Here is a 26964-nt window from a genome sequence, read left to right as displayed (position 1 = left end):
AATCTGGATGCTTTAGTGGCTCCAGAGCAAGCCTTCAGTAGCTCCATCACATCTCTGCAGCTAAATTGGCCTGATCTCTCAGGAGTGTTGTCTTTGGATTTTGCTGATCATTTTCTCCGGTTTATCAGATTAAACAAGATTACAAGGATGCACTGTATACACTGAGACAACAATTTACTCACTGCATCTTGTTCTGTTAATCATCCATTCTTGGAAATTGCGCTTTTCCATTTACGTTTCTCTCAAATTTAATTTAGATATTTCTCTGCCGAGGTTAAGTTTTTGTCAGCTGGCGTGCAGGCAGTTAGAATACAGATAAGATCTATAATTTCTTACATCATATGTTTAATTTACAGACCAACTACATTACTCGAACAAAGAAGAATGTGACAAAAAACTTGAAATAAATTATTTCTGTGAGGCTTTTTGCTGATCTGGATTATCTGTGTGAATTAATCTTCTACCATTCTCTTAGTGTCTGTATTTAAAATAGATGTAGCTTAATCTTCTACGCTAGGTAGATTATCAGTACAGTTAGTTGGACACATATTCCACTTAATGTTCATTCATGCCTCTGGTTTTATAAGTTCTTTATACTTTTCTGGGAGTTTTACCTCTTCATATCCTAGTAGTTTGTTGCTGGGTCAAGCAATATAGTAAGGATTGAGTAGATAAAAATATAATATCTGCATGTCTACCCAAATCAAATAGTTAATTTGTTTCGCTATATTATACTAATTATTTCAATTCTTGAAAATTTCAAATTCGGCTGGCTTCAAATACTTTTTTTTTTTTCAAATTGATGATTTAACCTAATTTGTCACAGACGTTCATTTGCACCAGTTAAATCCTCTCTTTATTACAATAAGGACAATGTTTTGGATGGGATCTCTTAGTTTAACTATGAAAAGAGTTTTATGACCGACAGAAATAGCAGACTTTTTAACAAACATACATTTCTGTATGTAGATGTGTGTGTACACCATGCACACCCATTCTATGAAGAAGCCAAGGGAGGTACCAGTTAAGTACTCTGAAGCGCTCTACATATTTTTAACATCACATATCATAACTGCAGGGTGTACACGGGTATTTCACCTACTGAACAATTCCACAGGCCATTGCCAATTGTGAGCTACCAGACCATTCAGTTAGCTACACAAACATCAAGTTGAAACGTAGCTGACATAAATGGAAGGTAACTGGCTTTGCTTTAGAGAGTGATCTGTTATGAATTTACCATTCAATTCCACTCCAACAGAGCATTTTTAATTGGAGAGTGGTCATTTAAGCCATAAAATTTAAATTATGTTCTATTCATGTCATCTCCCCTTTAAAAATTTTCAGCTGTTTCATCCCAGATGCTGGAATGAATTTGCATTGGCAAGGTTTGCATCTTAGCCTTTCTCTAAGAGGGAGTATCGTAACTTTACGTCTATTTAAACAAACAAACAAAAACATTTGGAAACTATTTCAATGAACAGAGTGGCTTCAATCCCTGTTCCTCCCTGTTCATCAATAACCTGCCCCTGCTTTACTTTTAATGGCAATTGTGTGAAGCTTCTATAATTAGAAAAGGAGTCTTGCATAGAAATCTTGTAAAGATTTTCCGACGCATTGCCTATCACAACGGAACTGCAAAGATGAGCAAAATAATAACATACAGGTCATACAAACTGTATGTCAAAATAACCTGCTTTTACAGAATAAACTGTTATTACTCTCATTTATGTTTCAGAAGGAACTTTTATCTTTATTTTCATAGTTCTGTGTTTTTTTTCCTAATGCTGGATACCCTCCAAAATGGCATCGGCATTAATCCTTTCAATGTACGAGGTCCAATATCAACATCGTATCTGTCAGAAGTCAGCTTATTATTGTGACTGCAAAATGTAATGAGGAGAAGCTTGGGATCAGAGCAGTGATGGCTAACTGCTACTTCTAATGCTAACCATATGGGTAGAGGGAAGGGAAATCCAGTTGTGGTATCTATCAGCTCAGTAAGAACTCCCCTAACTTGCCGTCACATAGAGATGTGCAACGAGAGACAACCTGTGTTAAAATTATCATTTCATAATCACTTTTCTTTTTGGTCATCATAAAAGAAGGAAAATGTAACTTTGAATGATGGAATTTGGATGAAACCTGCCTTGTCAAGTTTGTCCAAAGCTGAATTCGAATTTCCTAATGAATTCAGGGATCACCCCAAAGTGATAGGACAGACCATGATACAACTGCTTTCATCTTCAAAGCAGAGCTGAATCCCATTAAGAGTACCAGTCCCACATGCTACAAGTCATTTGACCCAGTGGTTGTCTGATCAGAGAACAAAAAGGAACTGCATGTTGGAATATACAGGCTATAAAGAATAATAGGAATGGCTTGAGGCCATATTTGACTAGACAGGCATATTTCTGATTTACCGAACTTATCATGTAGAGGCTATTGTAAATATTGCATTATGTTTAAACTAATAAAAAGTATGACTCCATTTCTTTGAAAGTATAGACATAATTATGCTCTGATTATTTCCATCTGAAAGGTTCTTCTCTGGCCAATGGCAGCTTGAATCTACACAGCACTGTGAAAAGGAAACTAGATGGGGAAAAAGATTATGTCTTCGATAAGAGACTGAGATACAGCGTGCGTCAAAATGAAAGTAACTGCCGGTTCAGGGACATTGTAGTCCGGAAAGAAGATGGTTTCACACATATTTTGCTCTCGAGTCAGACTTCAGATAACAATGCACTGACCCCGGAGGTAAGCATGTAGCCCTAAAAGCCAAAGAAACCATGCTGATGTGTGGGTTATCTTGGAAATACTGCACTTGAGCTGTATTCTATGTATTTTCATGCTAATTTATTATCTTAAAAAAGAAATTATGGAGTTCAGATATATTTAATTTTTCCATGGTTGGGATTTCTATCGAAAAAAATGCAATGGAAATTGATTTTGAATTGGCATGTCTGAAACTGAAAACTGGAAGGAAGGAAAGGAATGACAGTCTGTACTTCCAGCATGGAGCTGTATGAAGCTGTTGTTCACATGCTGAAGTAATTGATATTTACCGTCCTTAGTAGAAATCTGGTCTCTTTCGTTATATTAATTTAAACAGTGCTCCAGTTGTTGCATATGGAGGTATTTGAGGCTATATCCTGAAACAGTAACAGTAAAACTATACCTCAATCCCTAATTGCTTGTTTTCTGAATCACTTTATGAAATCTTTAGTTATGAAATCTTTGCCAATTAAGGGTTCTAGTCTCAGCTGAATTGCATAAAGATGTTCAATATATACACAATACTAATGAATTCCCTTGTTCCAAAACATTATACACTTACGGTCAGACTTGTAGCTTGTACTACGTGGTCACAGGAAGGGCTGAGAAGCTGTGGGCCCTAAATTTGACTCCACCTTCCCAAATGCACACATACACATGGACATTAATACCTAGAATTATACTAAATAGTTAAAACTGTCGGTACATACCTTTATCGCTCCTAGTTTTTAATCTATTTAATATTTAAAAGGACTATCTCAGTAATTATCTCAGAACACCAAACACCTGCTTTTAATACTAGTCCCTAAAAACACGCTAGATGATTGCATCAAATCCATCGTTCCATCCATGTATTAATTGCCACTAATTGACACTGCAGGTAATTTAAATGAAGAGCTCAAGGGCCTGAAAAAAGGTAGGAAATCAAGGACTTAGCATGTTCAGGCTGAACAGACATATCTTTACACTGCTGGCTGTGCTGTTCCACATCAGCAGCGTTCAAATGCACTGCCCCATGAATTAATTCAAGCTCTTCAGGTCTGCCAAACCAATCTGTTTCGTTCTTTGAAAACTTTCAATATGCCCGGAGCCCACCTCTGCCTAAGAATAAATGATGAGCACGTAATAGTCCTCTCCTTGCATCACCAGCATTGACTATTTCTAGAACCTTTATGGGAGCTCATTTGACAACTCGGAAATACATTTCAAAGAACTACTTTACTGACCAGAATCTGGATAGCCAGGAATTAATCAAGGTAATGAGCTCTCTGCACTTGTCTGTTTAAAACTCATCCAGGCTGAGAGCAATTGAAAGCTGTTAGCCTCTGAAGGCTGCTTGCTGGCAACCACGAAACTGCTTCTTTGGCCTCGCTCCAGGCTGCAGCCCTTGGGCACTCGCCACAAAATCCAGCACCTCCCATGTTGGTAAATTCAGCAAAAAATTAAGAAACTGAAAGGGGTATGTTGAATGTGCTGTCCCTACAGTTTGTCACCCATGGCCATAGCTAAGATAAACTGACGGAGTAGTTCAGGGAAGGTCCAACAATTTTATTTTGGCCCCTTACAGCACCACTGAATAGAAAGGCACAAAACCCAAACTCCTACAAGATGTAAGAGGGTGTGTTTCGTTTTGCCAAAAGAAACGCTAACTTCAAGCTCGATTAAACATTCAGTAAATTATGTTTGCCAAATAGAAAATGATTAACTTGCAGAGAGCAGGTTTACTCAGTGTGGTCAAAATAGCGGTCTGGTTATTCTCAGCCATCCACGTTAGGAAAAAATAAATAAAAAAAGGGAAAGGTGTGCATTGCCCACAATCATTATAAAATTAATCTCATAAAAAATCACTCTCACCTGTAAACACCCCTGCTCCACTGCTTCCCTTTGGGTTTTACCTTAATCTTCAGATGGAATCCAATCGTTTAGTTCATTCGTTGCCCTCTGCTATTTCTGCTTTAATTTCACTTTAATTAAAATAACGAAGAACTTTAGAATTACGGCACAGTGTTCTGCATGTCAAAGCTGACTCAAAACAAAGCTTTGCCTCCTTATCACTGACATGATACTGCACTTGTGGCCAGGAAACTTACTTCTACAAGGAAAAAAAAAATAAAATAAAAGGCTTAGAAAAGTCTACCTGAATCTTCATCCTACATTTTGGTAACCACATCACACCTGTGGTTTAGCACAAAATGTGTCGAGGCTCTTCCAGCAGCATTTGCGCCTCCCAAAGTTGGCTCAGTGCCGCTACAGTAATTGAGATTTTTCTACAAAATGTACAGGGACTATAGAGATCCTTCCTTGCATTTTACAAGACCTTATAAAACTTTCAAGCCAGTGTCATGAAATGGCATAGCTTGGTTTTTTGATTGGTTTGGTTTGGTTTGGTTTTGGTTTGTTTTTGCAGTGGCTCAGGCTTGCCACTTTTAAAATTAATTTCTAAAGCAGATATGCAAAAATATTTCAGCATTACTGCTTCCATTAGGGCATTGTCTCTCACAGGCCTTTTGCTGCTTCTGAAGTTCATTCTCCAATTTTGATGCTGCTGCTGTTTTATCTAAGCACAATGCAAGGATCCAAGTTCTGTTTCAATTAAATGGACCCTTCCACTGTTTTTACGGCATATTATTAATACAGATAGGAATTAATATTCCACTGAATTAAACACAAAAGGTACCCCAAACAGCTAATGTGTGCACTGAAGATGGATATAACTACCTCAAGTACAGTTCACCTACAAAAGAGGCAGGTTTCAAATTTCTAGCCATGAGAACCGAAGGGTTTAAAGTTCTACCAGGAGCATTTTAGAGCACTGCCTTGCCTTCACTTTTCCTTACTTACAACTTTTTCTGACTTTTTAAAATAAAAAAGGTGGGGGAGCAGATACAATTTTACCGTTTTCTGTATTTTTGCTCTCATACAAAGACAAATTATTTCTTTGGCCACACTTATGCCTGAAGCCAGCCGTACAGGTTCATAACTCCTCTGTTTGTCAAACAGAAAGGACTCAGAATCTGTTTGCATAAAGAGCCAGTGAGTAACAAAAAGCGCGTTTGTGTAAAAAGGCACAATTGAGGAAGAGGCTCCAAGAACAACTGAATGGCTTTAAAATTTTGTTTTACTGTAATATTTACAGAATATTTACCTGTAAGGATATCAATAACGAATCCTCAGAGATTCAGAGAAATTAACCTTTTAATCTAGTATTTCTATTTATATAAACAAGAGACTTCTGTTGAAGACACTTTGTATAATTAAGGCGATAAATTCCCAGCTTCCCGATTTCCCCAGAATGTAAGCAATATTGAAAGCAAAGGGCACCAAATGCCTTTTAAAACTTCCTCTGTCCTGTGAAAGGCATTAAAATAAACTTTTAGAAGTTTAATGAAACCTTTAAACATTTTATGTTTGTTTTGCAATACAAGGTGTCCTATTAAAGGACTAACCAACTTGTTTTCTTGACAGGATTAAAAAAAATGAGCAACTTTTGAGAAAGTGATAATTTTATTATATATTTGGATTTCAATAAATCAGTAAGTGAAGCATTAGGGTTGGTCTGAATTTATAAGCTGATAGATTTTCATAAGCTGAAGGACTGGGCCATACTGTTTTGTATAAGGCTTATTCAGAAATGTTAGTCAAATAAATGCAAATAAAAATGCTGCCCCCACAAGTGATAATTGCCTAAAAGGACATTAAAAAAAAAACTAATTAAAAAAAAAAAAAAGCTTGGAACTGGAGAATACTGCTGTGGAGCCCTGCAAATAGTGGCATTAGGTCTGGTCCATTACAGAAAGAAAAAAATTTAATTGGACAAATGCCACAGTTATACCAAAATGAAGGAAGTTTAAGTACCATGGAAGAGAGAAGAGCTTAGAATCTGATAAAGAAATGGAACTAAAACACATAGCATCTCTCTATACGTAAACTGAATTCATTGCTGCATTAAATAGAAATTCATACTTAAACACAGAGAGCAGGTTCTGAACCAAAATTATATTTAGAGTAGTGCAGTTTAATACACAGTTCTCTAACCCTAAATACAAACCATCTCTTTTATCGTATTTTATTATTAGTAGCTTTGCTGTAATCATATAATCATCTACAGGGAAATATCCATACCTAAATAATCAGTGCTGAAAGCCACGGTGCCAAGGCATTCAGAAGCAACAGAGCACAGCAGGCTGGATGCAGATAGGCTGAGGGACAAGGCGACAAGGTAACCAGGTGAATTTGGGGCGGCACAGCCAAGGAGTCGTGTCACAGAACAGGGGAGTGACAACTGACTTCACTGGATTCAGTATATTCCAGCGAGCTCTGAGCACCTTTTAATAATGGCATTAACATCGAACTTACAGATATTTCCAAAAACAAAACAAACAAACAAACACAAAAATCTTTTGGAGATCGAAAACACTTCTACATTACGTTTTTCCATTTTGTCATGCTGTTTTCTTTTGCTAGAAATTAGGGAAGCGGTGGAAATAAATTTCCACTCCTGCTCAAAAATACTCTCCGGAATATTGTCAGAGCCTCCCCATTTTCAACCATATGCCAGAAATCAATTCCTACAAATGGACCTTCAATATCCCTCTCTCCAAAACACTGAAAAAACAGTGACAGGAGAATATTGGTTCTTCCTAAAGGTAGTATAATCTCTGCTCCAAATTTTGGTGTACCAACTCTAAGATGGCTTTAGCAATCCAAATCGCTAAGGGGTAAGATAAAAAGGAGCCAGGGCTGTAGTGGTAGGGATGTGTTTGAAGGATAGCAGCGGTAACATCAAAGAGGTGGCACATAAGCAAATGTCACTGGAGGAAGGGGAACAGAAGGGGAACTCAGTGAACAGAGTACCACTTCGTGGCAGAGCTCCTCAGTGTACATAAAAATGTTTGAGTGTTAGTCTGTGATATTATTTATACGCCTTCCCTAAGAAAGAGCAGATTCTGGGAACAGGCAATCTTGCACTCACATGGAACTAAGAAAATCAAAATATGTATTTTTTATTTCTAATATCTACCACCTTCTAAAGTTTCTTTTTCAACTTTGGACAGAGATTTGTTGGTTTTTTTTGCCTTTGTTTGCCCTTTACAAAATGTGCAGTTTTGCTATATTTTTACCAGCCGAGGGCTAAACAGCCTCTGAGATTCTTAGAAGAACCAGTACTTGCAATATTCCTAATGCCATTTTTGTACCTGCACAAGAGTTTCTAATGCACATCCACATTCTGCTGCTTTTAATTGCTTCACTTCCACCCACCGCCACATACTCGGTAGTGCAGCAGCTCCGAAGTGCACGTGTAAAAGTAAAGCACGTGTAGTAAAGCACCTAGAATTCACCACCTGCTTTCTCACGTCCCAGCCTCAGCAGCCAGTAACAACGGGGTGTTTTTATGCAAACGTATGGAAAGCAGACATGCACTCCATGGCATGAACATACAAGTTCAAACTTGTTCGCAGAAGCCACAACATTTCTAATAGAAGCCTACCTATTTAAAAGAGTAAAAATAAAACTTCTGTGTTTCCTAAATAAAACACTTTGGAGATCTAAAGATTTTTTTTGGGGGGGGAAAGAAGGTAGTGAACAGAAATAATCACGAGCTAAAAATCTTGGTTTTCTCTCGGGGAAACCAAATTTGATGCCCCAACCACCTTGTGCTGTCTTTTACTTAAATTTACTCTGAGAGCAAATGAGAAAAAATTGGCTGAGCAGGGCCCTGTGCATAGGAGGTGCTTGGACACACGAGGATGTTCAAGCCCAGGCAGTGCCACGCTAGGTGAAATCGGGCCCTACCGAAGCAAAGAGCAAAGCACTGACGAGAAGAGGGGAAGCTCAAATTGCTTTAATCGATTACAGCTTACGAACTGTGCTGAACTGTGACAAGTTACTCATCAGAAGTTCATGAAATAACATTTCCTTTTAAAAATCATTAAGAAAACAATTGTACTCAGATGAAAGGTTATTTTCTTACAATAGCAGCAGCTCAATCCCATACAGATTTTGATTAGTTTGATTTATGGTGCGATTAATAGCTTGATCCAGTCCTAAATCAGAGTGTAAAAATGTCTCTCTCTCTAGTGGCATTTTTGTTCTAACTTTTGTAGGCTGTAACAATATCACTGACCGCAGAAAAATGAATAATATATTTGTCATGATGTTGTATACGATGTCCTCTTGTGCTACCTCGCTCTGGTTCAAGCCATACAAACCAAAGCAGTTGAAGAACTGAAAGATGGGGTTCACAGATTTTATTTACAACCTGTTGAGGTTTAAAGGCTATTGTTGTGTTACAGTGATGTACACTGAATTTTGAAAACAAAAAAGCGGTATTTGAAATTATTAAATTGTAAGCAAATAGCATAAGCTAGCTAGAATTTCCCATAGAACAAGCAAAGAACAGCCAAGCTCTAAAACCTCTTTGAATTAATAAGCATCTACAAAGCACTTCCAAAGACAAAATATTTTGCGAACTCTCAGTGTTATCATTCTATTAAAATTATATAAATATATATCATTGATGTAAGTATTAATAGTGCCCAAAATTTAAGTCTCTCAAAATCAATAAGGTTTGTAAAAGTAGGGAAATGATATTGCAACGGCATGCATGTCGAATTGTTTACTTTTCTTTATCCACAGATCATGAAGGAAGTTCGGAGAGCATTGTGCAATGCATCAGCTGATGACAGTAAACTCTTACTTCTCAGCGCAGTGGGAAGTGTATTCTGTAGTGGCCTAGATTACTCATATTTAATTGGCAGGTTATCCAATGACAGAAGAAAGGAAAGCACTAGGATTGCAGAAGCTATAAGGTGACCCAAGCTTACCTATGATCTCTAAATTATGAAATGCAGTGTGTGATTATAAAGATATTTATCAGGTCCAAAAATGTTGTATATTTAAGTGTTGATTGCCTTCTAATTATAGTCCTACAAATTTGTTTAGTAAGAACCTTGGACCTTTCCTCATTACAAAAGAAAGCACAATTATTCCAGTGCTAACTATCCACAGGGATTTATTTTATTCCACTTCTCTGTATTTAATACTTCAAATTAATCCTCCAAATTCAAATACAACTTTGTTGTTGTTTTTCCAAATTCGCTATTGCTTCATTTTCTAAAGTGGTTCCTGAAAGGCAGATATTTTACTTGTTTTAATGTTCATCATTTTAATGAATTTCAGTACAAATGGGAATCCATGGTTTAGTCATATTCTGTTGAAACAGCAGTTTTCCACTGTATTTCAGAACCTTATTAGAAGGGTCTCCACTCTTTCTTAAATTTAAATTACTTAATATATATGCAAATGTAGTTTTATTTTCATAACTAAAATGTGACTTTCCTTATATATATATATCATGTTACCTTAATAGAAATCCAGGGTTTATGACATGCAGTCTACAAATCAATCTGCACAATACATCACCAAATCTTTCCATTATCCACAAGGTATACTTTATTCATATTTGGCAGATCTTCCAGTATAAATCAACATCGCCCCACTGAAGTCAGTGGTATTTCACCAGTCTGTACCAGCAGAGGGTTTGGTCTCTTAATTTTTTACTTCCTACAAATATGATTCTTCTGAGAGCTTTAAAATTTTAAGCAGCAAATTCTAACAAATCTATGAAGGAATATTAAAGAATTTGTCTTACAATGGACATGTATTTTGGATGTATTTATAAAATACGAGAGTAGGTACAGTTGTTACGTGATGTGTTAACCACCAATTATCTTGGTTACAAGTAATGCAGATCAGTTTTGATTCTCACTTTAATACTTTTGAAATTCTCAAAATATTTTGAAAGAATTAAAATGTACTTCTTAAACATAATAAATCATGACCTGTTTTTAACACTTTAGCTATGCTTGAATATCACTTAGTGATATTAAAAAAAAATCCCTTTGAAGGATACATCCTAAGTATTTCTTAAATACGAGGCATTTTTAAAAATGCAGAACCAAAAAAAAAAAGAAAAGAAAATGGGAGGGAAGAAAATCAGTATTCTTGTTTGAAAACACAGGCACACTCGCACTCCCTGAAAAGATATAAATTTAATACTATTTGTGCAAATATTGTGTAGAAAGGTATTGTTATATATGTACACAATTACCTACACACATTTAATACACAGGTATACTTACCAGTTCAACATTTAAATGACAGTAAGTCAGACTGCAAGACTGTTTTCCTGTCCTTGGGCTCACCGAACGCTCCTGAAGTGCTCGTACAATGTACTTCTCGTCAAGAATGTTGGCTTCAGGCCCACTGGAAATAGATTTTTATTGTACTTCTGGAAACAATACACTACGTTTTCCATTTAGCACCGTCTGTGCTTTCTGTGAACAAAGGACTCAACTCATGGAAAATACACCATAATAAGAGTAGTGAAAATGCAGGCTTCCCTTTTTCAGTGGCTAGGATGTCCTCAAACACATTAACGCATCTCTGCCTTCACTGCTCTACATCAAGTTAGAGGAGCATGCTTCTACAAACATGAAATTAAAGTCTTCATTACCGTGTGTTTTCCCTTTCTAAACTGTGGATCCCGTATACTGACCACAAGTCAAAACTAAAGTTTAAATACCCACCAAATCTCATCTCACACGAACGATGTATTCCTTTGGCCCCCATCCTCACCCGCTGCCTTTGGGGCTTGCAGCTCACAGATGCGTGGTGCTGCCGCTTCTCTCCAGCCACCATGCAGACACGTGCCTGGCATTGCACTCCTGCAGCAGGGAGAAGGCAGACAGATGACTGCACAGCAGCTACACATGCATGGCCTGCAGTGTCCTGCACTCAAAAGACTCGTGGGAAGCATTCCCAGCGCCAGCCTGCCTTGTCGCACCACCAGACAGGTACCAGGACAGGACCCGATATGTAAAATTCTGGGTATGGCCAGAAGAAAGGACGGACGACCTTACTTGCTGAGCTTCTTTACAGACTTGGACATGTTTATGAGCCCTGACTGCAGCACTGCAACAATGCAGAGGCATCCCAAAGTGTGTCCGACGGTCAGCTTTCCAGACCTCCTCTAGCGAAAACAAAGCCTTCTGTACATGACACTTTCCTACCTTCAAGCTTCAGGTTCTGCTGTCAAGCAACAATTACAACTTTCAGTCCTTTTCAAAGACTTCCTTGAATTGAAACAAGGATCTTCTATCCCAGCAGCTACACGTGAACTTCTGGTTTGGAGGCACGGGAACGTGCCAGGTTCTGAGGACAGAGAACTCGCTGAAACAAGCGATGTCCTAAGCAGGGAACACCGATAAGTGGAGTGCAGCTTCTGCAGACCAAATACAGGCATTTGTTCCCCTTGTAAGCTCCCAATATTTCAGCTTTCCACTCCATCCTATAGATGGTATGTTCCATAGCCATCCGTTGTGCCATACTCCGTTCCCCATCCTCCCCTCGTGACAGAGGCTCAGTGTCTTCCCAATGATCTGCTCCACTTTCAGTCCACCTCCAAGCCTTCCTTCCTTGCTCACTCATATGAAGATTTCACATTTCCTTCATCCCTTCCCCTTCATTAATGTGTTCTGCTTTGTTCCTCCTGCCCATCATCTCCCCATTTCCTCTCCACACCACTAATCTCTCTTCCACAGTCACTTCCAGGTCCCTTTTGCTTTCTGCTTTTCTCCACAAATCTTCTTCTACCTCCACGTGGTCCTCAGATCTGCTGCCATCATTTAGCCATATTGCTTGTTCTTTTTGCCTATCATTTGTTACACCCCTCTTTCCCATGCGTAGTCCTACTAGCCGAATTGATGACATTACTATGGATCTCAAAACTCTGGAATTAATCAGGTGCAGTGATCCGCAGTCACTACTCAAGCCCATAAACAAGAAATGACAAGACAAGGGAATAGCATTGCTTCTGCAAACAAAAATGAACCTCAACTCTCCATAACCCTGCCGTCCTCTAGAGATTGTTTTGAACACATACATACGGTGTTCCTTATTTCAGCCACTTTGTCTTTTCTCTGATCTTCTCTTTTATTCCCATGACTATATTCTCAAAGTCAAAAATCAAATCCTTACTAGATGGCTTGAAAAACAGAACTCGGTCATTGAACACTTAATGCTTAAGAGACATCAGACTCTTTGTTTCTATTTAAAATATAGCTAAAGTCCTTGCACTTCGGTCCAATAAAATACTTATCTTTTTTGCCAAATCAGCACTCTGACCTGCAAGGCACACCTCCTGTTCCCAGAAGCACGAGTCTCGGTCCTCATGACCTCAGGGAGAGATCTGCAACTCATTGAAGGGCACCTTTGACAAAAAATCACGTTCTTTCCTCAAATCAGTCGGCAATGATGCACTCTGGATCTAATAAATACCCAAGGCTGGAACAGAATAACCTCTTTTGTTCTGAGCTTGATTTATATATGTCTCTCTTCTAAAATAACTGAGCGTCTTGTTTGCCTTCATATACCTGCTGTGTGCTGAGCTGCTGGAGCCCAGAATTTGCCCTCAGTTACACTCGTTTTTTTCCTAATTGGTGCATAGGCTGTTCCACTCAACAGATGTCTTTCCACAGTTCCTGGTAGGTGACTTATTTAAAGTATCTCCTCAGTACACGGAATTTAATATGTTCTAATTCATTCATCCAGATGAATTGGATCGCATTTACTTCCCTGTTATTTCCAATTGCTTCACATTTTCAGTTGTAAGTGGGCAAGGGTATCTACTTCGTTATGCCTCTGCCCAAGTCAATTGCAATGAAGACCCAACAGACCTCTCATGAAATTCTTTCCTGCTCAAACATTTCTCTTTCTCTCTGAATCCCCTCTGGGGGTCTTGTTCTTTCAGCGGGTGTGCCATGAGCATTCACTGTCTCCCAATCCACTGACGGGACTTGCAGTAACCTTTGAGATAAGATTTTTAAAAGAACTTCTTGAAAACATAAATACTCAACAATACTCCTACGAGCTTCTTGTCCTTCACACTATAATATGTTCATCAAGTTGGCCAAACCAGACCATCAGAGTCCATACGAGCCATTCTGGAACAAACGGAGAAGCACTACATACAAACTCATGAGTTACTGGTCTACAAGTAACACTGACCCTAACCACACCATTCTGCCAAAGCAGAGCAGTCAGTGCATTCCAATTAGCCAGTTCATACACAACATATGCAAAAGTATTTAATATGCCAGGTACTCCAAATGATTAAATAGCTAAGTATGAGAGTCATTTTGTGTGTGTAAAGTAGAAAATATCTTGCAATTCTGACCTCATAAAAATGGGCCATGGCATTTATTGTGTTCATCTGTGGTTCTGACTTGTTTTCAGATTAAATGCTTTTAAGCTCAGGAATTCATCTAAGTGTTACTTTTGTATTCAAGATCTTTCTTTTATTTTTTTATTTTAGGGATTTTGTTAAAGCTTTTATTCAGTTTAAGAAGCCAATTGTGGTTGCTATCAACGGCCCTGCTCTTGGGTTAGGAGCTTCTATTTTGCCACTATGTGATATCGTTTGGGCAAGTGAGAAGGCATGGTTTCAGACACCATATGCAACAATCCGACTCACTCCAGCTGGCTGCTCATCTTACACATTCCCACAAATTCTGGGTGTTGCACTGGTAAGGTTTTCCACCTAAAACTGCTGAAGAACCTTTGTTAAATTCATGCTGTTCTTTCTCTCTTTAAAAATTAAAACAGAAAACAACTGTTTCTCTGAATTGTCGTAGATGGAAATGTAATCCATGGAAAGTTCATCTAATGCCTACCAATTTCTTTTCACAAAATGATCTCTGAATTCAATAAATTGCACATGCTGTATGCAAGAAAGACTGAACACAGTTTGAAAAAGCAAAAATTGTCAAGATTATGGTAGAAAAGGGAAGAAATGCATTAGCAGAATGATGCTGCAGAATACTTTGTGTTGCGTTAGCACTGCACAGTAACAGAGCTGGATTCTGTTATCTGCTTCTCTAAAGTAGATCCCTAGTAATTCCAGTAAGGCTGCTTAGTTTTTACCAGAATAACAATGCAGAATTTGCCCCACAAAGTATTTCATGCTCTGTTCCATGACTCGGCACAGTAACGCTGTATCACCGACAGTTACTCTCGTAAAATCAGCAATACGGATTCATCGTGCATGCCAGCACATTTCACTTACGCGAAACCCATGCTGTGCTCTGGCCACCTGCACAGTCCTTAAATAGCTACCAAAACTCCTTTTGAAGTATTTTGCAGTATGGAAAGATACAGCAAACCGTTTGTAAATTTAATCTTGCAAAATAGCAGGCAGGTGTGGAAGAAAAATTTAAAGCAAAAAGGAATCATGGAAAATTAAGGAAAAAGGAATTTTGACCCAAGATCTCAAGTAATCTTTTGGTTTCACAGGCAAACGAAATGTTGTTCTGTGGGAGAAAGCTGACAGCGCAGGAAGCCTGCAGCAGAGGACTAGTGTCCCAAGTGTTCTGGCCAACAACGTTTAGCCAAGAAGTGATGCTGCGGGTGAAGGAAATGGCCTCCTGCAGTGCAGTGGTAAGGAGTCCAACTGCTTTGTGACTAAGTTACGCTTTGCAGAGGTAAGGTGTGCTCCCGAGGCTCATCATGTCAGAAAGCAGGTCCTCAGCCATAACCGTGGAAGAGGGCTAGCAACAGAAAATCAGGATCGGGATCAGCAGTCTCGTGGAGATTCCAATTTTTCAGGTGCAGGGAGGGTTTTCACTTCCCCATCTCCACATTTATTCAATGTGTGGAGCCGCCCTGCCACAGATTTTGAAAGGGAATTTCAGAACAGGTTTCTTTCATGAAGAGAGTCTGAAACAATGCAACTATACTGGGAAATCTCTGCAGGACCAGGAAGAAAACCTGTTTGCCTTTCACACTGTCCTGGCCCGCTATGTTTCAGCTGACTGCCTTCTCTTGTGCACCTGCCTAGTTCCTGACTCCGCACAATGTCCTACGCGAGCACCCGAAGGGAGGGGTAGTGCCAGCTAACATCCACTGCGACGAGACACAGGGGATTTGCATGCACTCTGGCCGCAGTATTATGACTGCCCTGTTGTGTATATAGAAGTTGAAAGAAAATCCTTTCCTATTTTTACTTTCTAAGGTTCTCCCCTTCAGGCATCTATGCTCCCATTCCAGGCACATCCTTGTTTTAAAAAAAATGCAGTGAAGAACATGATACAGGCTGCAGTAAAACTGCACTAACTGAAGTGCAAATTGCTACCATTTCTTTTTATACTTCCTATGCCTGAAACTCTCTTGGCATCCCTTAGTTTCATTTAAAAGATCTGTTGTAAAAGAGAAGGTAGAGACACGGGAGATTTTTAATTAAATGAAGTGTAGATTAGATCTCACCGAAGACATTCAGAATGAAACTCTGGAAATGTAGCATAAGCTTATTTGATCACGCTGATATAACGTGCATTATGAGTTGGGAAAACCTCTGGGCCTTACTGAGAATTTTTCTTTCTTTCACGGCTATTGGCTGCCAAGGAAATCTTCTCCTGAGACCTGTTGGAAAGAGCAGTGCTAACTTGTGGACTAGGACGAGAGTTAAAACTCTCCAAGACCAGGTTTACTCCCTGAGATCCTCAGTGCCAACCAGGCTGAAGTCACAAAAACCGTGCATGTGAGGAGCTCGTCCCAAGTCGCTGTGGATACTTGTTCACAAACAGAGAAAAAAAATGTGCAGGCCGCGCTATTTACAGTCAATGCCATTTACTTGAGTTACAGAAATATTAGTCTGGAATAACATTGTTGAAACCTAAAACAGATAGGAACTGGGCTTAATTTGCAGGTGTCGTCAAGGCTGCCTCTCCTTTAACCATTAGGGCTGTATTAGTTTTAAATTAAATCTTCTGTCCCCAAAATTCAGCAGTTTATGAATTATTATAGTTTTGTTTGGCTTGTTGGGCTCCTTGTGAGATACATATTTGCATTATATATTAGAAAATAAATTTATAGGAGGCAATCTCATTGGGTCCAAAAATGGTTCTGGGAGAAACTAGAGTTGTTCGTGCCTTCAGGAACCTGCAGCAACTATGAAGGACCTGAGACTGGGCTTTCCGATGGAAAAACTCCAGTGATTTCTTGTGACTGATTGCATTATGCTAAGCAAATCTACCTCCAGAACACAGTCAGGGGTGCTTTTTTCACTAAATGCCCTTCAGTTATTAAATATTTCACTCTTATAAGCATTTAAGAAAATAAACTCTAAAGGTATTTGCAGTAAAAGCCCATTCCTCCTCATTTCTGTTCTGGTACGGAAATGATGCATGGAGAACAACTGTTAAAGGCGGACATCCACATTTGGCTTTCCATCCTCCATAGCCCTAAAGACTACTTTACAGAAAACATTTTCATTTCAAGGGATCACATTTTCAACAGGAGGGAGTTCTTCTCCTTCCAGTAATACTGCATAGCAGACCTTCAATAAACCCAGGCCCTTCAGAATCCCTCATTCCTTAAAAATGTTGGCACTAATGCACAAACCTCCGTCAGCCAGTGGGGTTATAGCTGTAAATCAGTTCTGATTTCTGTGCCCAAAGGGGTTATTTAGATTGGAAAACAGTGTCTGTAGTATAAAATGCTGTTCACACCATTATCCATAAAAAGTTTGTCAGATTTAGAATAAAATACTGAGCGATGTTTTGGCTTTAGGTATTGGAAGAGTCCAAGTGTCTCGTGCGGAGCTTCCTGAAATCCGGCCTTGAAGATGTGAACGAGAAAGAGTGTCAGATGCTAAAACAGCTGTGGAGTTCTTCCAAAGGACTGGATTCATTATTCAGCTACTTGCAAGACAAAATATATGAAGTCTGATGTCTTGGCCTGACTTCAACAGAAAATGCTCCAGTTGTGACCAGAGTCAAACATTACCTGTGTTTGAAAAGCAGAGGCAATGCATCATTGAGGAATTTGTGACAGTGTACCCTACCGCATATGGTTGTGTCGATTTCCTTGTGAGCTACACGGCTGCTTGTAGCTGGTTTGATTTCGTGTAACCGAGACGTAGGCAGGCTTGTTCAGTGCACATAATTTCTACAGAGGGCTGCATCTTTCACACGCTCATCCCGACAGAAGTATACATTCCATGTGCTGAGAAGCACCCCCAAGGCCCAATAGGGCACACCATTGGTGAGGAGGTATTTTGTCTGTCCTTAACTTATCCTTGCTGTCGCGACACATCTGGGCTGACACAGAGGGCTCAATCTAGGAACCGGGTCAGCGTAATATTTTGTAGACCCAAACACCACACTTTTGAAATGTTTTAATTATTTTTTTTTCTAAGTTCTAACAGTGTAATGGAAAAATCTGGTAATTTATATGTATAATATGTAAAGTTAGGTTTACAAAAAACTACTAGGATTTTTTTTCTTTGTTAAATTTATTTAACTTATTTATTTTGTGTTCATATTCAGCTGTTTATTGATCACGGATCTTATTTTGATACTTCCCTTGACCGAATTAATAGTATCACATGAGAATGCAAACACATTTTTAGCAGCAAAATATGTAGAAAAATAAAGAGTATATGGAAAACACACAGCATGCTGTGGGCACTGCAAGAAACAGCCACAGGCGTGCTCCTGTATGTGTAAAATTGTACAAAAATCATGGAACTGATTCATTTGCCAGGGTTAAGAGAAAAAAAAAGTGGATTCTGAAATAGTGAGTCCCCCCTAAGTCTCTCTTCACTTTCTGCCTTCTCGAGGAGCACTGAAGGGCTTGCCAACAAGATGCTTCATTTACGTTTACTATATTCCTGTTAGCCGGATGTCAGTAACAGGGTGAGCGGTGCCATCACTTGGCGTCGTACTGTTCTTCAGGTTTAGGCATCCCTTTTTGGTCTGAAGTCTGAAAACCAATCCTTATGAGCCTTAGTCTAGTTGCCTGACTCCTCAGGTGTGAGACAATTCCTGCTCTGGAGGCCTTTGGGTGTGGGCCAGCAGTGTATATACACGGTGCTAGGTATCGAGCTAAGGGGAGGGAGAGGCTTCGTTTGGCTTCTCCTGGCTCTCCACATCTGGCCACCCCACCACCTGGCTACAGCAACTCATGGCTATCCATAAAAGCAGTCTGCGATGAACAACAGAAACCCAATCTGCTTTTTTAGAAAGTGATCCTAGGACTTCTCAGCGGCACTGACTGACTTGGGAACACTGGATCCCTCTCCTTTCTTCCTTGCCAGCAAGGCAATTAACAAAGAACTAACCCGAGCATGCTCCATGACTTCAGCTGCCATTTTAGCACGCCCAAATTAAAGCCTCTTGAAGCAGAAGCTTTGCACATTTTTTTTTGCTTTGTAATTTCTGCACTTGCTCTCCATCCTTGAGCTCAGTGTGTCGCTTATGGTTTCCGCTCTGCAAACGAGGCTGTTAGGTCTTGTCCCTCCCGGTCTTTCCACGAAGAGTTTCAACAAAGCCTTTGTAAAGTTAGCTAACAGGTGATTACAAGAAGCAGGAGCCTCAACACATCTTTATAACATTTCTTGTTCCACAAATAATTAGAAGCGCTGTTTCTATGGCCTAATTGTACCGCTGAATTTTAAGGAAATCATTACCCCGAAGGCAGGAGTTCTCATGGAACTTCTTCATTAAAAGACAAAACCTGCCTTCTAACCAGCCTGTTTAAATATTTCCAAGAAATCCTATCAAAACAGGTAACTCCTTTAGAAGTGTCTGACACAATGCTCTCCCAAGCACCATCTGAGGTGACAAATAGCCCACCCGTTTTATACCAATACTCACTTATTTCCACGAGCTGCCAGCAATGCCCCGGAGCCGCGGCAGCGCTGAGGAACCAGGACAGCGCTCCCGGTCGGAGCAGAGGGGTTACGCAAGGGAAAACCACTCACCTGCACAAGGGTTTGCACAATCAGGCCTCCAGCATATGACTTCAGAAGTTAAAAACATTAAAAAAAAAAAAAAAAGCAATGAAAATACCATGATTCCTCAATTTCCTTTATTTCCTTTCTTCCTGTCCAGAGAGCCATATCTCCTAGTCATTGTTAATAAGATGTTAGGAAGTTTATTTCAATACTATGCTTGGTTTTTGTAGATAAATATGGGAAAATTGCTCAGCAATGTGAAGGTATGCTTTCTATGTGAGATTTTCAAAGAAGAATCATAAGTCGTTAGACCTTTAAAGCGCATCATTTCATCTGATTTTTCAAATGTCTGTATCTTAGCATTTTTTATGACAAAGGAATGGTTGAAATACATTTTCTATAATTATTTTTCCATTAAAGCAAGCGTTAACCATAGTTAACACTTTTAATTATTCATATCTATACAGTTACAGTCTAGTTTTCATGGAATCTATTTTCCCTTCAAGAAAAGAATAATAATGTCAAAAGCTTCTTTTCCAGTATTTAAAGATCAGAGTCAATTTTCTCTTGTGTTCCTGTCCTTACTAGGTATTCAGATATTTCAATGTACTGTACATATTAGTCTGGGTACCTTTACTAATATTCACAGTATTTAAGATTATAAATGCAATTTGTTGTTAAGTATGTTATTTTATTCTTGTGTAAATTGTTTTGTACAATCTTTAAAAATCTACAGTTTTGCATTTGTAGATATTAAAGGTAAGCAATTTATTTTGTGTTGTCCTGCATGTATATTTTTGCTGTAGATAAGTGTTGCTTAGTTTACTATTTCAGTACATTTCTGTTTAAATGAATAAGCTTACAAACTTTAATACAGTATATATTTTCAGAATATAAACTTTTATATTTCTGTGGTAGGTTAGGGTATGCGTTTTAGGCAATCTTTTTCACTACTATTAACTGTTCTTTTAATCTATAATATAATGGTTTTGTGCCAATAGTTTTTTCATTAGAATATAATGCTCTTTTAATGTTAGGGATAAACAGACCGTTTTGTTTGAGGTTTGTTTTGTTTTGTTATTATTTTTTTTAATTATTTTGCCAGCATTTACAGTTTTAAATGTAATTTATAAATGTATTGCATTTGTGAATAAGCCTTACCATTAGGTACAAGAAATCTTTAAAGCTACATAATTCTTATGTAGTACTAAGGACTTCCCCAAATAATTGCTGTAAGAAAGTTAGCAAATCAGAGTACAGGGCCTTAAGTTTTTCTTGTGAAAAGGATAATACGGGTTGTTTATTTGAACAACATAGTTAGACTAGACAGCGTGGGCTTTGTTATATATAAACTGTGCATTTGTGCTCCCAACCACAGTAGTTTAATCTCAGGCTTTGTGTGGCTGGGTCTATAAAAGTCAAATCTGGCTAAAGCCACCACTCGTTAGGAGACACTAAAGAAGTTTACATAAGAGACTTATAGACAATCTTAATCATAGTACATTTGGGTACTCGCTATCCTAGATGTGTTATCTGTGTCTGCCCAATTAACCGTATGTTTTAAGCCATATTAAATCTCTTTACTGCTACTTTAAATACTACACTGAAAGTCATTCACTAGCTTGCTTACTCACGGACGGGATTTGAATTTTTAGTGAATAAAAATATTATGCCTTCCATGAAAACAAAGGACCAAAGAATTGCATTATTCTAACAAAGCATTAGTTCCTTAGCCAGTGAACTACTTTGACATTTGTACTGAAGATCAAATAGTCTCTTTCTGCGACGAACACTGTATTCTCATCTACGTCGAGTGTAAGGGGAAAAGATGTATCCACTGACCTATTGGGAAAGGAGTGACGTTCAGCTAGGATGGCATGTCTATTGGTAAGGCTTATTACCAAACCTCTGAGATGAAGCAAAGAACCAAAAATTCACAAATTATGTCAATGTAAATTTATTTTCAGAACTTGCACAAGTAATTAATTGTAGAACTTTGCAAATTAGGCCCTTAAGTTATTTTGTCAGAACGCCATGGAACAGACTAAAACAGTTTCTAATATTTGTAATGATGAGTACATATTATAATATTATAAGGGTACAGGCACCCCTATATCACAGTGTTGTAAATATTTTCTGAAACTGGTACAGTACTGAGGGACTTGTATCTTCTGATATATCAAATATTGACTGTCTAGATCAAATTGTACACAATTTATTTGTTGATGGTCCTGTAACTAGTGTATGGACACATTTCTGGGTGCCTTAGAAGTTGTATTTTTCATGTGTGTTAATATGCAGTATTTATACATTGTGAGAAGCTGCTTTGAATAAAAACATTGAAACTTCATTCCACTGCAGTGATTTCCAGCTTTATGTAATCGGATTGAATGTGATAAGTAGTAGCCACAGACTCAAACATTACATATTATATTGCATTATATATGATAAAACTATTCACAGGCTCTTGCCTTTTCAAGAAAGTAAGCACACAACGAGCTTTTTAAAAGAGAAATTAAATTTAAAACTATTTTTATGGCAAAAAAAAGAAGGCAGTATAAAACGCTTCAATAAGAATTCCCAGAAACCATTCATCATGATCAATCTTACCATTTCATGATCAAACCCAAGAAAACCACCGAGGACTGTCTTATAACTGTATTTCTAGGACAGCTTCTACACCACTATCAGTTCCACTATTGACATGTACATGTCACCTAGAGCGTATCTACTCAGAACCACCTACTGCATCCAGAGTTTCGGCCCCACAGGAGTGAATTTGCATTTGAAGTGCTGTCTGCCGAGGAGGTCTGAATTCAGCCAGAACCCCCTTTGTTTGGCTTTAAGCATCCCTGAGTGCTGTTTCCAATCATGTACTGCCCATGACTGGAAGAGCAGCTAAGAAACTTGTCCTGGGGCAGAAAAGGAAGGGTATTTTTACAGGGAGACAGCGTTATCCAAACCGCCTATACAGCAAGAGCTGAAACAATGACATACACTTGACTCAAAGGACAACAACCATGTTCTAACAATTACATTGGTTAGCTCTACCACGACAGACACTGTTAGTAAAAACTGTGGTCAGCTATTTAGAGCAGAGGGTTAGGCAATTTAGTCTTGCTTCACCATCAACAAATCCAATTATTTATTATAATGACTCTTGTCATGAATTAATTCGAGTTTACACTCGACTGTAAGTGATGTGCACATGCTGAAGGAGTTATGACACCTTCCTCATCTAAACATTTTATTGGTAAGGCTTGATCTTAACATAGAACGCCAACATTTTGTTTTTAAATAGATCATTTTAATGGAAAGTAAAAAATCTTTAATATTAAAAATCCACTTAAATATTACAAATTTAGTTTTTAATTAGCAAGGTAAGTGTTGGTCCTTGTGGTTGTAAATTCATGTACCAACAGAAGAACCCAGTAAGTCAGTGTATTTAGAGAGGACTGCAAAACTAATTAGACAACAGACTAGTTTATGAATTGCACATAGGAAAGAACAGGCAGGCAGCCTTCCTACTTGCTTTAAGATCTCGAAAGTACTCAAACAGGCCAAAACACTACATAAACTACAACACGCCATTTCTCATTTTGGGTTCTGATTAACAGACAGGAACAATATTGCATATGGAAAGGACAAGGAGAGGCTTTGAATCAGCAAGTGCAAGCACATGAGAAAAGCGGGAGAATGCAATTTTAAAGGCGGGGGGCACTGAAAGCAAATCAAGTCTCAGGGGCTGATCTTGAAGGACCTTTGGCCGAGGAGGAGAAAGTCAAAGGGTGAAATTCACCTCTCCCTGGTGCCCCGTTTTTCCTGTAAGAAGACCAGAAGATCGTACAATTTAATAACATGCGATGCATCTGTTTATGACTCTTCTGTCTGACTTTTCCACAAAAACAACCTACTGTCATAGCATGGAGAGCTTCAAATTACTAAGAAAACCAGAGTAACAACCTGCGCTAGAATTCAAACTATTTAAATTGCGCTAGTAACACTTTGCCTTAATTTATACTCTCCTCAGTTTTACAAAATTTGCTCATTACAGACGTACAGTAAAAATAGAGCCCTTCAGAGCTTTGCTGGATACCAATTATTAAGTCCATTTGGCCTGACATGGTAATTTTCACCTGGAACTGTCAAGAAGTGCTATGGGAGAAAGAAAGGAATTTTCATTTCAGAAAAAGGAAACATTTATTGTTTAGTAGGGAATAAATGACTTAACACAGAGCATGAAGCAAGGACCAGAAATGCACAAGAAGCAACGGAGACTTTATGCAAAGTCTCTACAGTTATAAGAACTAGGTTCCTGCTGCAGGCTGGTTCCACAGGAATATCTAAACACATGTATAATCTCCAGCTATATGGTATTGGAAAGTGACCCTAATTGTTTGGGGAGGGGGGTTAATTACTGTGAGCTCCACAACAGATTTTAACATGACACAATTCACAGAATGCCATCCTCATCCAACTTGGTGCAAAAATAGTAATGCTACTTAATGAGTCAGGAGCAATTCTAGCAATTACATTTTCACCTATCCTTCAGTGAATTTCCATGTAATAAGCAAACGTCCTCCTTCCACAAGGAGAGGCCATGTGGCTGCAGTGACAGGCACAGCACTGTCTGTGTGACCTCACTTCCCATTCCTAGCAAAAACGGCGTGTCGGGACCCCACTGGAAACCTGTGGCCCCCACAACGCCTTCCCCACAGTACACAAACCAGACACAGCAGAAGACGGTAATGCAGAAGTAACTTGAAAACTCCTCAGCTTAACAATATTGCTTTTCCTTGATCACTTCCTGGCACTGGAACAAATCAGTAATCTAAGTCAAAATCCACCAACATCAATGGAGATCCTCCTTCCGACTTCAGTTACTTCTAGCCCAAGCCTAGTGGCTGACAGACACTACTGCCAACTCCTTCACCATAACAGTGCTGGGAATATCTGGTAGTCATCTTCTTTGAAAAATAATGTGACATGAGGCAGAGCTCCACAGCTTTTCGTCAAAATTTAACACCACTGGCTAAGAAATTTTTAATGAAGTTAAACATTTGCAATTTTATCACTGATTCTTGTTAGTAGGAAGAGGTATTCTACTATGTTTTAACCTCCTTCGACTTTTCAGTCATGTTTATTAATTTGAATTCTGGATGGCTATATAACTCATGTCATTCATCGGTCATAGAAATATGTTGGTGCACAACTATAAAAATGAAAATGCTCTTTGCAATTATGGGTCGTGTTTGAAACAGAGGCTATTGAACTACCACTCCCTCCTAAGGCATTAGATAAAAAGCTGCATGTGACATTAGAGGTTCTATAATGAAAAATGATTTAAACAGTAAGTAGCAATCTGGACTTGTTAGGATTAAGTTAATTACTATTATCTAGAAGTAAGCTATGTACAGTAATCCAGAAACGTGTTTCTGATACGTCTGTAAATAAGTGCTACAATTTCTATCACTCCAAAAAGATCTGCATTTTTGTACTGCTGTCCTGCCAGCCTTTTGGTTAGTGATTACCTGTGCAACCTACCAGGCTATAGGGCATTCATTTTGTACAAGAGGTTCTTTAAACGGATAAAGGCTTTCACATAAAACTCTTCCCGTGCCCAATTATTCAAGATCTGCATTATCTTAGCCTCTCATTTGTTTATTTTGTATGCAGCTGCAGTGAGCAGTATGTCAGGGACTCAGACTCCGGCACACAATTCCCTCCAAGGCCACTTTTTGCCATTAGGCTTATAATGAGCAACAACTCGAACCTGCAGCCAGCCGTGCTGCCAAGGGACTCCCTGCTGTTCCGGGGGTAGGGGTCAAACGAGCACAGCTTTGCTGATAGGCAGCGGCATGCCCACTGCTTGCCGTGTGGGGTATGGAGTCAGCAATTGCTCGACCCTAATCCTCCCTTTATTTCTTAAAACAAGCCTTAATAATATCAGTGGTCCAGCCCTCTGTGGGGTTTCCTGCCACAACGACCTCTGCGCAGGGCTGCTCCTGGCATGACATCCAGAGAAATGTAAGTTTCTAACTATAAAGCAACCTCTAAGTTTCTTATGCCAGTGGCCAGGCTCATCCAAAAACAGCAATGGACAACATGATCATAACATCCATGCTGTCTCCAGCACCGCGCTGTGCCTGGATTAGCCAGACCGGAAAAACAGGACCTTTTCTTTTTCATGTACTTACATGTAACAGGATAAAAGATAGACATATTTTCCTGTATGCCAATGTGATGTCTATTGGAAAGAAATACCTCCAAACACACTGGTAAGATTCATCTTCCAGACGTGGCTGTCAGCAGCTAGAACACAGACACAGGTCCTCGCTACGTAAAATTTCCTAAAATAAAGCCACTTATGCTACCATCCACTGAAAGGCTAAAAAGCGAACCAGGAGGAAATAGGCTGTGATACAGCTGATTTGAAGGGCTAAAGCTTTTCCTAGCCATGTCAATTAGGTATGATAAGATCCGACAGCACTCCATGCGTGATCCGAGTGCTCGGCGAACGCCTGCCACAACCTCGGTGGCCCCGTGCCAACCGACTGGTGAGTCAGCAGCCAGGGCAGGGAATCAAGTGTCAAGAATGCATTTAACCCTCGCTCCAGACAACGCTTTTCTTACGAGCAGAATGAAAACACCTTACAAAAAGAAAAAAAATAATAATGGATTTTACTCTCCACTAGTACAGGAAACCATCTCAGTATTCCTCCGACTTACAGAGGCTCTCAAATGTTAATGAAGGAGAAGTGCTTAAGAAAATAGTAATCAGCAAACTGATAGAAAAGAGGTTCATGAACATGCATCAGTCCAGCCCTACAATCCTTCCTCTGACAAAACTCCCACTGACATCCCTCCAAGGCTGTGTTCAGAAGGGTTTCATGAGGGCATTACAATCTATAACACTAAATACTTGCACAGACAGAAAAAGGAGTCCATTTTCCTACCAAAAACACAGTTCAACTGATCTGTCATATTCCCAAAGGAATATCTGTGCATGCTGCTTTGCTTCACAGTATTCTGGTGGAGTGCTTGATGAAATCATGAGATTTCCTAAATCATTTTTAAATTAATCCCTCTTCAGAAATTCCCCACTGAAGCATCACTTTGCAAGATCACCCTTGATTTTCTATTCGGGATGAAAAAAAAAAGAAAAGATTGAGGATTAAAAAATTAAAAAAGACTTGAAAGGGGACCTGATCCTCCACCTGAAAATCTCAACACTCATTTACAAGGTTGTTAAACACTGCCAAACCAGAATGGCAGCATTTTATACCGACTTTCTTACTCACTCTTCGCAGGTGTATAAACCACAGTGGACACCTGTGGAGGAGGGGAGGGAAGGGGGGGGGAAAAAAGCCTCTAGTTATTGCCTTCACAGTGTT

At 39.0% G+C, this 26964-nt stretch overlaps 1 protein-coding gene across 1 annotated transcript in view; it reads left to right on the top strand.

The window, feature by feature from the left end:
• CDYL2 (chromodomain Y like 2) overlaps window positions 1–26735 on the top strand; it is a 63949-nt gene extending 37214 nt beyond the window's left edge. The window contains exons 3-7 of the mRNA XM_080552529.1: window positions 2543–2760; window positions 9415–9587; window positions 14153–14363; window positions 15130–15273; window positions 17404–26735. Coding sequence (XP_080408655.1) covers window positions 2543–2760; window positions 9415–9587; window positions 14153–14363; window positions 15130–15273; window positions 17404–17562 — 905 coding nt within the window. The 3' untranslated portion in view covers window positions 17563–26735. The remainder of the gene's footprint in view (window positions 1–2542; window positions 2761–9414; window positions 9588–14152; window positions 14364–15129; window positions 15274–17403) is intronic.
• The last annotated feature ends 229 nt before the right edge of the window (window positions 26736–26964 follow it).

This window comes from Anser brachyrhynchus (genome assembly GCF_964034855.1).
Source record: "Anser brachyrhynchus genome assembly, chromosome: 12".
NCBI lineage: Eukaryota > Metazoa > Chordata > Aves > Anseriformes > Anatidae > Anser > Anser brachyrhynchus.
The sequence above is the reverse complement of the archived record's forward strand: the minus strand, read 5'-3'. Positions and strand labels throughout refer to the sequence as shown.